Source organism: Tiliqua scincoides, chromosome 2 (assembly GCF_035046505.1).
Source record: "Tiliqua scincoides isolate rTilSci1 chromosome 2, rTilSci1.hap2, whole genome shotgun sequence".
Taxonomy (NCBI): domain Eukaryota; kingdom Metazoa; phylum Chordata; class Lepidosauria; order Squamata; family Scincidae; genus Tiliqua; species Tiliqua scincoides.
Genome location: NC_089822.1, coordinates 118,521,034 through 118,533,548, shown reverse-complemented (window position 1 = coordinate 118,533,548; position 12,515 = coordinate 118,521,034). Strand labels below are relative to the sequence as shown.

General features: G+C 45.7%; 1 protein-coding gene across 1 annotated transcript; it reads right to left on the bottom strand.

Annotated features, from left to right (window-relative positions):
- Positions 1-4,694: 4,694 nt before the first annotated feature.
- Positions 4,695-5,636, bottom strand: LOC136638687 (olfactory receptor 1L4-like). Its single transcript, XM_066612720.1, has one exon. It carries the CDS (start codon positions 5,634-5,636, stop codon positions 4,695-4,697), a length of 942 nt encoding a protein of 313 aa, XP_066468817.1.
- Between the last annotated feature and the right edge of the window lie 6,879 nt (positions 5,637-12,515).

Below are 12,515 nucleotides of genomic sequence, written 5' to 3'. Positions count from 1 at the left end.
AACTATTTTTATCCCGCTTTTCCTCCCAAACAAATGGGACACCCAAGGTGGTTCCCAACTATGAATTAAAAAACACGATCACATGCTAAAATACAAACAATAATATTTCTCAGTCAACATGAAACACCCATTCATTGGCAGGTATTGCCAAGACTTTTGTTGCGCACTTTCCCATCCTCTGATGGTTCCGAGATGCCAAGTGTTGTCCACAGGATGCAAAACAGACATAAGGGGAAGAAGATTTGGGTAGGCTTCAGGTGCATGTGACTTAGATCAGTGGTCTCTGCAGTCCCAAAGTTTTCTTCTTGCAGCCGCAGCAAAATTTCTGTACCCGTGTTCCTGGTGTTGCCAGGCTGAAGAGTAAAGGGAGCCACACACAGGAAGATGAATCTGCAGGAAAGATGATTTGCAACATGTGCCACCTGGAACAACAGCCCAGAGCTGGAATCTATGTTCATGTAGCGTGAGACCAGGGTGCTCTGATGGCGCCAGTTTTTGTTCATAGCTTCCTGTCCTTGGGGCCGTGTAGCCTCCAGAGCCCAATCAAGGAGTATTGCTCAGCCAGGTTCCCTCTTGGGAAATGCTGGCAGCGGCAGAAACTCTGGGCAAGCATTTTTCTAAGACACAAACTCAGCAAATTAGCCTCTCCTTACAATGGGCCCTTATTAGAACAGTTCCTATGAATGTTACTGACTGCCATAACCAGAGTAAGGATGCCCAGTAGTGAAACATGAACTTCTTTGGTTTTCTCTTGGAAGGTTTGTTTGTCCATGCTCAGAAACTAGTTTTACTACAACCTTTGGGACTGGGAAGGATGCTCTCCCCCAGCACATGTACACAGGCTGTCATCTTTGTGATAATAACAACACTTGGGATTGCTATAGCACTTTATGAGTTTGTACTGGTAACCAGTAAGACGCCTTGACTCCCCTGTTACCTCCTTCTCTGGTGCTCTGCCTGCTGCTCCTGGTCATGGCTCATCAGCCATTGTTTTGCCAGGAGTGAGCTGCAGGCAAGAGGTGTCGGCAACAGCAGTAGAACAGCACTGGCGGGCAGGTGAAGAGGAACAAGGATCCGGGGCGGGAACCTGTGAGCAAAGCAGCATCAGCGGCAGACAAAGCAGCAGTGGCACTGCCACCCCAGAGGAGCACCACCAAGAGCATAGAATGCCCCCCCGGTCCCCCTCAGCTACACAACTGTTCTTCCTTCTTTGCTACCAGGCAAGAGAGTGCTCTTTCTGTCATTTTAAACCCACATCAGATCAAACTAAAGGTTAGATCATCCCAGGATGGCTGAAGAACTCTTTTTGTGCAATCCTGTGCTGGTTTACTCAAGAGTGTCACTGTTGATGTATGGGGCCTTCTCCCAGGTCAATGAACATGGGATTCTAGCCTTAGTGCTATCACCTTTCTAAGGGTGTCTTCCCAGTGTCTGAGGTGGTGTGCCAAATGCTGTTCCCCATTGCCTGGCAGTGCTCCAGCCTCTGTTCCTCCTCCTCCCACTCCCTAGCTGCAAAAGGAGCAGAGTGGAAGATGAAGTGTGGGGGAGAGGAGTGGTGGGCTACACTGTCTTTCGGGGGACACTGTAGCCATTACTCTCCTCTCCACCATATTTCCTCTTCTGAGCCATTCCCCTGTTCCTTTTAGAATGAGGCAGAAGGAGGAGGAGGAGTGTTCAAAACAGACCGGCAAATGTAGGCAGCTGCCTCCCACTCATCTGCTGCCTGAGGTGACTTCATTGATGGGCTGGCCATGGTTTGCTGGACAGAAGTCCCATATACTATATTGTTAAAAGAATATACCTAGTAGCTTGTTAAAAGTACAGATCTGTAAAATTTCCCCAATGCAATCACATACCATGGTAACATCAATCATGGTCTAATATATTAAAAATAAAATATTGAAATGAATGGGGACCCACCTGAAATTGACTCGCAACCCACCTAGTGGGTTCCAACCCACAGTTTGAGAAACACTGGTCTAGTGTACAGTCTACATTGGAGAATTGCTGGAAGCAATACAGTACCTTCAAAAGCTAACTACTGTTGTTGCTTTGTGTTGTAGCTGCTTCTATAGCATATTCTGGAATTGTCATGAATATGTACTGTTAGGCCTAGTAGCATTGCAAGCCTGAACCACAGTAACCCAGTAACACAGAAGGGGCTTGCAAGGGGCTTTCACCCTGACCCCCCTTCCCACAAGCAGCCCTGACCCCTTCCCACAAGCAGCCCTGACCCACAAGCAGCCCTGAACCCCCTTCCCACAAGCAGCCCTGACCACTTCCCACAAGCAGCCCTGACCCCCAAGCAGCCCTGACCCCCCTTCCCACAAGCAGCCCTGACCCCCCTTCCCACAAGCAGCCCTGAACCCCAAGCAGCCCTGACCCCTTCCCACAAGCAGCCCTGACCCCCCTTCCCACAAGCAGCCCTGACCCCCCTTCCCACAAGCAGCCCTGAACCCCAAGCAGCCCTGACCCCTTCCCACAAGCAGCCCTGAACCCCAAGCAGCCCTGACCCCTTCCCACAAGCAGCCCTGACCCCCCTTCCCAAAAGCAGCCCTGACCCCTTCCCAAAAGCAGCCCTGAACCCCCTTCTCACAAGCAGCCCTGACGCCCTCTCCCATGCAACCCTGACCCCCCTCCCCTAAGAAGTCCTGCCCCTGTCCCACGTGCACCCATGGGTGTCTGGATAATGGATGGGAATACTGGGGGGGGGGCCTACTGGACATGCAAGTGCAAATGAGGATGCCAATCAAACAGCATTATGGAAATATCTTCAATAACAGTTTGTCAGGTATTTAATATTTTTTCATTAATATTTTAAAACTCTTTCTTAAAAAGTTTTTTTATACATAACATAAAGGTAAAAAAAAACTATATATGCAGTGTTGTCTTAATTTTAGATGTCAAAAGGGTTTTGTGGCTCCCGAGGTTTTCTTTTCTCCGGAAAACGGGTCCAAATGGCTCTTTGAGTGTTTAAGGTTGCTGACCCCTGGCCTAGAGGGTCTCGGTTTCCCTGGACTGAGGCACTGGCTCTTACAGGGTGGTGGCAGTACTACCGAACAGGGATCTTTGAGGGCTCTAGGGTTCAGAACCAACAACTCTGAGCACCCAAAACCCTGGGAGTGAGACCCAAGTGTACGACAGGAATGCAGAGGGGTCTTCTCCCCACTGCCTTAAGCTCCCATGTGCCTTTTCTCCAGAATAGGCACCGAGTTCAAGATTGTACCATGTCTTTGGTACATTAATCAGGTCATTAAAGAGGTTGTGCTTTCTTTTTTCTTGTCTAAAAAGCTGAGTGGTCAGTTGTGACTGGTTAAATGGACCTTAGCAGAAAGCTGCTTTCACACACACATGCTGCAGCTGCATTACAGTTAAGAAAGAAAAAAACAAGAGATGTTTCACATGTCTCCCATCTCATGTCTGGAATGCCTGTCTGGACTCAGTTGAACCAGTTTCCAGAAATGTAAACCAAGCAAGTAGGGCCATGTCTCTTTTGACTTCTGCATGGCATGCCTAGAGTAGTAATGGGCAGGGTAGGAGAAATGATGAGAACTGATTAAAACATTTTGAAGAACACAAAACCCATGGAACAAATTTCTACATAGTAGTTCTACATAGATCATCATTATATGTACAATATGGCATTTGTCCAAGAGATTAACCGAAATTGGCCTTGCTCCACAATCCGCATGGATTCTATAAGCTTCCTCAAGAACAGTGGTTCCCAACTTTTAGGAGCTCAGGACCACTAAGGCAAAATATGGAGATGTTGAGGACCACATGCAACCCACCACTACCGCCCATTAAAAGCATAATTAAATTCATAATATGTAGAGAAAATTATTTAAGAATTAATGGTTGTGCTTGCATTTGCTTCTCTAGCTGTGAGATTCTTGGATTTATACTGCTGCTCAAAACTATGTGCATGTCGTCATTAGTGTCCAACCAATTCCAAGCCGCCGACTCTCCCCTCTGTCATTAGTCTGTGGAACTCCTTGTCACAGGATGTGGTGATGGTGTCTGGCTTAGATGCCTTTAAAAGGGGATTGGAGAAATGTCTGGAGGAAAAATCCATCACAGGTTACAAGCTGTGATGAGCATGTGCAACCTCCTGATTTCAAAGTAGGCTACCTCAGAATGCCAGGTGCAAGGGAGAGCACCAGGATGCAGGTCTCTTCTTTGCTCCTGGAGGCATCTGGTAGGCCTTGCTGCCCCCAGCACCAGCCCTTCCCAAGCCTCCAAGTACCTCACAGCCTCCAAAACAACCTCAGCTGTGCCTGCTGTTAGTTAAGAGTCAGCATGCACCCAAGCCATGCATGGAGGAGAAGCCTACCTCCTTACCCCTCTGGAATGCAAGACAAGTGGGCCAATCAGATGCACAGCAGTGAGAAGGTGAAAGGAGGGGTGACAGGGAAGCCACCAGAAGCACTGTCAGCTCTGATTGGTGGCCGGGGCTGCAGAGGTATTTTTTTTTCCCTTCCTGGGATCATTAAGAGTTTTCCCCCCTTTCTTCTGGAGACCTCACAGACGTCCTGGCAGGGTCATGAGAACCAACTGTGGTCCCTGGACCACAGGTTGGGAACCCATGCTCAAGAAGGATCAAATGTCACATGGCATTCTGGAATGTTCTCAAACTGCTGCGCTTCACTGAGTTTCTAAAAATGTTAGGAAATTAGAGGAAATGTCAGGACTCCTTATCTTTTCAGTTCAATCCCTAGGCACTTTCTCAGAGACTGCTGAATCTCCCTGTTCCTAAGGCTGTAGATGAAAGGGTTGAGCATGGGGGTCACAGCTGTGTAGGCCACAGACATTACTCGGACCTTCGTGCCAGAGTAGGTGGAGGAGGGACGGACATATATAGCTATTACAATCCCAAAGAACAAAACCACTGTGGTGAGGTGGGCACCACAGGTGGAAAAGGCCTTATACTTCCCAGCCATTGAAGGGATCTTGAGAACCTTGGAGACAATGAGGATGTAGGAGAGAAGAGTAACTGTGAAAGGCCCCACCATGGTCACCGTCCCCTCGGTGAGGGTTGTCATCTGAATGGCAGAGGTGTCTGAGCAGGAGAGCTTGATTAAGGGATGGAAATCACAGAAGTAATGGGGGATCACTCGGGAGGCACAGAAGGAGAGACAAGACATCATCAGGGTATAGAGAAGGGAATGAAGAAAGCCCAGGAGCCAACAGCCAACTGCCAACAGCAAACAGTGTTTCTGATTCATTAAAGTGGCGTAACGTAGTGGCTGGCAGATGGCTGCATATCGGTCATACGCCATGGATGCCAGGAGAAAACTTTCAGTGTTTCCAAAGCCCAAGAAGAAAAACATCTGTGCCAAGCATCCACTATAGGTTATGCTTTTGGTACCGGTCAGGAGGTTCTGCAGCATCTTTGGGATGACAGAAGAGGAAAACCCCACATCAGCCAAGGAGAGATTACTGAGGAAAAAATACATGGGGGAGGAGAAGAGGCGGACATCATGGCAGATGAGCAGGACAATCAGCAAGTTGCCCAGTAGAATCAGCAGGTACATGAAGAGGAAGATGGGGACAAGGAGACGCTTGTGTCCTGGCTGGTCCAAGAGACCCTGTAGGATGAATCCATCAGAGTAAGTTGCGTTGCCCTGATGAACCATAGCTGGGAAGGAGAGAAGACACCTCAGGTAGTTGTATATTCTGATTGTGTCTATGACAGTAAGGAGGCTAAGGCTCAACCAGATATGGAAAAATCCATGTGGAAATTAGCATTTCCCATGGATATAGTGCACCTTTGGATACAGAACCCACAGCGTTTCTGAATCCATAACTTTCCCTCCTTCCCACAGAACAAGCCAAACACCTTTTCCACTTCTTAATCCATCAATCTGGGGTCAACCACATGAGTTTTGAACACCTGGTTGGAAACTGATGTGGCTGTCCTCCCTGGCCCTCAGAAGGTATTCTGGCGGCATAAAAATATCTCTTTTGGTTTCCCTGAGAAATCAGAAGTACTTTTTCATCTCTCCAAAGGCAATACAAGGACTTCTGAGTGTTGGGGAGGCCATACATGGCCTTTCCGGCCCTCTGAAGGCCTCCTGATGGGAGGCAGCAGATGTGACCAGTGGGGGACACCCCACAGACATGTCCTCCAGTGTCACTTGATCCCATGGTACCCCCCCAGGTATGCCACTGTCATATATTGATACTTTCTAAGTTCTCCAGCTACACTACACTGGCTTGCTAACTGGGGCCTTGTTTGAATGGAGCTGACACATGAACACCAATTGTGGCAACTGGCCAGGTTGGTGGAATGGTTCTGGAGTTGGACCTAGACCTGGAAGTTGGACTTAGTAGAGATCCAAATTCAAATCTCTGTTCAGCCATGAAGCTTCCTGGGTGACCTATGTCTCAGCTTCACCTACCTCTCAAAATTGTTGTGAGGACCAAAGGAGGGAAGGAACCCTGTACACCACCCTAATCTCCTTGGAGGAAGGGCAGTATAACAATGTGAAAAATAAATTAATTCCCCATCATATCTTGTTGGGCCTTTAGAGTGTTATGTAAGCTTGCTCTGAGTTTTCCAAAAGGATATAGTAAAGATATAGTAAAGGCTAGGGAAGACATATTCCCGTGCATGGGGGGTATGAAATTAATGAAGGGAAGAAGGAGGCTCTTGAAATGATCTTTTTAAAAATCCATTAAAAATTATGGTACTTACTTCATTAGAAGACACAGGGTTGCATAACCAGAAGTTCACATTTCCTGAGGTTATACTTTCTTCAAAGAATGGAGGTTAATTACTAAGTAGAAGCAAATCAGCAACAGAAGAAGAAAAAACAAACAGAAAGCTAATACTCCGATCTGAATTCTGCCACTAACCATAAATACTGATGCCAGAATTACAGGGGCCAAAGAGGCAATGCAGCCATGTAGAGGCTTCCAAAGTTAATGGAGAAATCTTATTCACTCCAACCACACTATCCCTGTGCCCATTTACTCAAAAGTAAACCCCACTGTGTTCAGTGAGGCTTCTGCCCCACAGGAATCACAGTGTGGATTCAACCAGTTGAGTTGGTGGTGGGCAAAAACATTGACACATGCCTACTTGCAGGGAGGACAATCCTGATTCTGCAAACCTGTGCCTATTTCAGTGGGTTGGAAGGTTGTCTCGAGAGGTGGCATCAGTTGCAATTGTCTCACATGAGACTTCTGCAGCACTTTTCCTAACTTGTGATGTCTCCTTCCCTAGGTGAACCCTTGGCAGTTGTGTGATTTGGCAGAGAGAACACAAGAACAGCCCCAGTGGATCAGGCCATAGGCCCATCTAGTCCAGCTTCCTGTATCTCACAGCGGCCCACCAAATGCCCCAGGGAGCACACCTGATAACAAGAGACCTTATCCTGGTGTCCTCCCTTGCATCTGGCATTCTGACATAGCCCATTTCTAAAATCAGGAGGTTACGCATACACATCATGGCTTGTAACCCATAATGGATTTTTCCTCCAGAAACTTGCCCAATCCCCTTTTAAAGGTGTCCAGGCCAGATGCCATCACCACATCATCCTGTGGCAAGGAGTTCCACAGACCGACCACACGGTGAGTAAAGAAATATTTTCTTTTGTCTGTCCGAACTCTCCCAACACTCAATTTTAGTCCCCTGGTTCTGGTGTCATGTGAGAGTGTAAAGAGCATCTCTCTATCCACTCTGTCCATCCCCTGCATAATTTTGTATGTCTCAATCATGTCCCCCCTCAGGCGCCTCTTTTCTAGGCTGAAGAGGTCCAAACGCTGTAGCCTTTCCTCATAAGGAAGGTGCCCCAGCCCTGTAATCATCTTAGTCGCTCTCTTTTGCACCTTAATGGCATGAGAATGGCCATAAGTACAAGTGATTCTTCGGCAGTTGAGGGTGAAGTTCAGAAAAAGATGTGTATGCAGCAGGGATGCAGCCCTGCCTTTGTGTACCTTGTGTACACAAGGTGGCCTGGTGCAGAACAGGGTATAATGGGGTTCTATTCGAGAACACAACCATCCTTTCCAAGGTGCCTGTGACTGTGGCCATTGCTGGAGCAGACCATTCATTTGTAGTGGTTATGTGTAGGTGACCACCTGAGTCTCTTCCTGGTGATTGAGAGATAAATCACATTTCATTTTCCTGCATGCTGCAGACAGGACAAAATAAGCGGCAGGCAGCAGTTGCATAGCTAAGATGGGGCTGAGGGGTACATGGTCCCGAGTACCATGCCTTGAGGAAAAGTCCTGCACACACACCCCTTGCCAGCACTCAGAGCAATTAAATGGCCAAGGCAGGACTAAGCTGGATCAATTCCTTCACACACGTTGACAAAAGCCTACAAACATAGAATGATTTATTAAAGGAGTATGGTTACAAGTATATGAGAGGCATTTAGTTACTTAAGAGAATAAATACAATACACATATAATGCTTTATGTGGCCTGTGTGAGAAGTTTAGCCTGCATGATATTTTAGTCTATAGTAACATAACCAGATAGAGAGAAAATCACAACTAAAAGGCAAAAGGGGATTTTCACGTAACAGATTTCCCCGCCTTGGGGCCGAGATCACGTGAGTGATCTCATGGCCCCACACAAAATAAAACTAAGTAAGCAAAACACATTAAGACAAGATTATAACAAAAAACAACAGCAAAAAAGTCTCTTGTGCTGAGAAATTGTGTATGCTTATAACACAGCTTATTAATATCGTGCATTGTGTCTAGTGGGTGGTACAAAATCTGCTTTTCTCCAGCGTCAGGGTGGCAAAGTTGTTGTCTTCCTCCAAGGGGTGGCGTCTGGCACAGTTTGAACTATGTTTCCCCAGGCAAAAGCCGACATGCTTCCACTAAATTTCTATGAACTGAGGTCAGTCTGGCCCCAGAATCTATGTGTCCATGTATCTTTTTCGCATTGACAGTCAAATAAACTTGATGTTTGGTATAAGGGGTCTTTGAGGGGCAAGAATTGATATGCATCATGGGGGTAGCTGGTTCTGAGGCAGATGGCTCTACCTGTTGGACAGCTGCTACAGACTCAGGGGCTTTGGGGCAGTATATTTTGTGACTAATTCCACTAACTGCTGCAGATTAGCTCTTTCCCAGAACTCTTTAGAAACTCCTCTCTCTGCTAGTCTTTTCCTTAGGAAAGCTTTAGATGCCTGTAGTTCATTACCATGCATTCCCCAATAAATACAGCCGACAACAGGTATGGGATTAAATGGGCCACTTTATTAAATTACAACAAGCGCAACAAGGCAAAATAGGTAAACAATACCCATCCTAAGTGCGGGGTTCTAAGTGGGGGAAACGGCCCTAGCCGTCTACGTCCCCCAGTCTCATAGGACATCCACCCGACTCCAGGCGTAACTCAATAGTTATTAAGCCCACCTTTCACCGTCGCCCGAAGAGGGTAAGCCAGCCAAACTACTATGCCTTCAGGTCACCCCTGCAAGGCCCCAAAGTTCAGACCAGGGGCTAGCCAGCCTGCCTCCCAAGCCGGTCAAGCATCTTGAGAGTGGTTCTGGTTCACCCCTGCCCTTGCTGGCTTAGATTGGACACCGAGAAGGTCTTCTGCCTACCCACCCCGCACTTCTACCGCCAGTGACCAGGACAGTAAGTGATATCTTGCAGACCCAAACGCGCTCCATAGCCAATCTGAGGTAGGCAAAAACAAACACCATCATGGTGCCAATCAGATGATGCTCAAAAAATTCCTACCCGCTCCTCCGGAGAGTGACCAACTAATCCCACACTAGCTACAGGGCGGGCGGGCAGGGGTCGCTTCCAGGAATGGAACTGAGCCGGGTCTAGCGCCTACGTGCTAGATCGGGCTCAGTTGTCCAGCCCCCTAATGCCAGCCAGCCAATCAGCTGGCAGCAAAGCCCTGCTGCCGGCTGATAGGGGGGCTAGCCTGGCAAACATTGCTAGCGTGCCAATACAGGCACTCTAGCTGCCTTTACCATGCATTCCCCAATAAATACAGCCGACAACAGGTATGGGATTAAATGGGCCACTTTATTAAATTACAACAAGCGCAACAGGCAAAATAGGTAAACAATACCCATCCTAAGTGCGGGGTTCTAAACAAAAGGAGATCCAAGAGGAACCAATCCAGGCAGTAACCTTCTCTTGGGACTTCCGGTTGAGTCACGGAGCTCTGAACAAGCCCTGGTGAGAACGGGGCTAACGGGAACTTCTATTTTCTTTGGTTGGTGGGCATTTAAAAGCCCACCGAAACCCTCCCCCAGGTAGGGGAAGGGCTGGAGACGCCCGAGACCCGAGGGGGGTGTGAGTTTGGCGATAGAGGAGCTCTGAATAGGGGTTTCTCTATCTGCTTTGAACTCCCCCCCCCAGTGAAGGCTTCGCTAAAATCGCAGCAGGAGTTACGTGGGTCAAGAAATTTGACTTAAGATCCTCGCTGACTCAGCCTCCTGATTTATATGTGAACAAAATTGGCAAAAAAGAAACAGCGTTTGAACCGGAGATCTAACGGTGATAAGGAGGCTTTGGGAAGGAGAAGACAAATGAGAGATCTGAGGAGGAGGAGGAACGAAGAAAAGACATCAAGCTGATTGGTCAATAAGGAGTGAAAATATCATGAGATTGTAGCCTAGAAGTGTGATTTCGCCGTTGAGAGAAGGTCATATAGCAACAGGAAGTGGAGGAGCGGCCATTTTAAGAGGGTCAGAAGATTGGGAGGAAATATTTGAGTGGACATTTTGAAAGAGGTCAAGAGAAGACAGGAAGTGAAGAAGTGGACATTTTGTGAAGAGTACTACAAAGAAGTCGCGTCCGCCATTTTGACTAAGGGAAAACTTAATGTCAATATTAAGTTGACTATACAGCATTATAGAAAGGGGGAAATACGGCGTTTTGATAGGGAAACGCTTGCTACATGTCGTACGACTTTAGAGAGAGACAAAGAGCACTTACCTGGAGCGGCTCGAAAATGGCAAAAAAGGGAGATAAAGATCTGCAAATGGCAATGGAAAGTTTAGAGAAGAAACTTAATGACTCTATGAAAGAAACGTGTACCAAAATAACAGAAAATATGGAGAAAATGATGGACGGAATGAAAGGATTGATAGGAGACCTCAAAAACGAAGTGATACAAGTTAAAGTTGAGTTGAAGACAGTAAATCAAAAAGTACAAGATATGGAAAAGAAAACACAAGAAGTAGAGGGAAAGATTGACAGAGTGACTACTGATACTAAGAGATTTGAAGATTATATGCTGAAATTGGAATGTTATGCTATGGAGACCCATCTAAGGCTGAGAGGTGTGCCAGAGAATTTAATGGAAGATACAAAAGAAGATAGAAAAGAAGTGATTAGAATCTTGGCAGAATTTATAGATTTACAACCTGAGGAAATGGAATATCAATGTGACATGGTGTACCGAATAAATTCCCAGTATGCCTGCCAAAAGAACCTGCCCAGGGATATAATAGTGCAATTAATAACAAAGAGAACTAAAGAAGAAATATTGAGAAAGCACTATAGGGACCCTTTGAAGGTAAAAGGGGTAGAAATTGGGATCATGAAAGAACTACCAAGGAAAGTGGTGCAAGATAGGAAAAAATACAGAAAATTGACAGACAAGCTGAGAGGTAAAGGCATAAGATACAGATGGGAAATTCCATAAGGATTAAGTTTTTATTTGAAGGGTGCACGGATTACAATTAAAACAGTTAGGGAGATGGAAGATTTTTTGGTGAATAATAAAGAAGATTTGGATTAAAAAAGAAATAAAGTTTAATTTTATATCAACGATGGAATACAAACTAATTTCTTGGAATGTGAATGGACTAAATTCACCACAGCGACAAAAATTAATTTTTCATTGGATACAAAAACAAAAGGCAAATATTGTTTGCTTGCAAGAAACACATATTTGTAAAAAGGATTATAAACTTTTGAAAAATAAGAATTTGGGAGAAGAATTCATCTCGGCAACAAATTAAAAAAAAAGAGGAATAGTGATGTATTTAAAGAAAGAGCTAGAACCAAAATTAATTTTTAATGATGTAGAAGGAAGATATTTGGCAATAGAAGTTATGTTGAACTACAAAAAGACATTATTAGTTAGAGTATATGCACCAAATGGAGCTAAGGATGGCTTTTTTGAAGCGTTAAAATTGGATCTGGGTCAGATCTATTATGAACAAACAATATTGATGGGAGATTTAAATGGAGTTGTGGATTTAGAATTAGACAAGAAGACTAAAAGTAAACGAAAGGAAGGCAAACTACCAGTATCTTTTTTTGAATTGATAGAGCAAGAAAACTTGGAAGACATATGGAGGAAATTAAATCAAGGAGTGCGAGATTATACATTTTATTCGGCAAGGCATGAATCTTTTTTGAGAATAGATGTGATCTGGATGTCTAAAGAGTTAACCTTAATAACTAAGAGTGTAGATATACTGCCTAAGCAGAATTCTGATCATAATCCAATGATATGGAAGGCAGCAACGAAGGCTAGAAAGAAGATATGGAGAATTAACGAAGACTTATTAACAA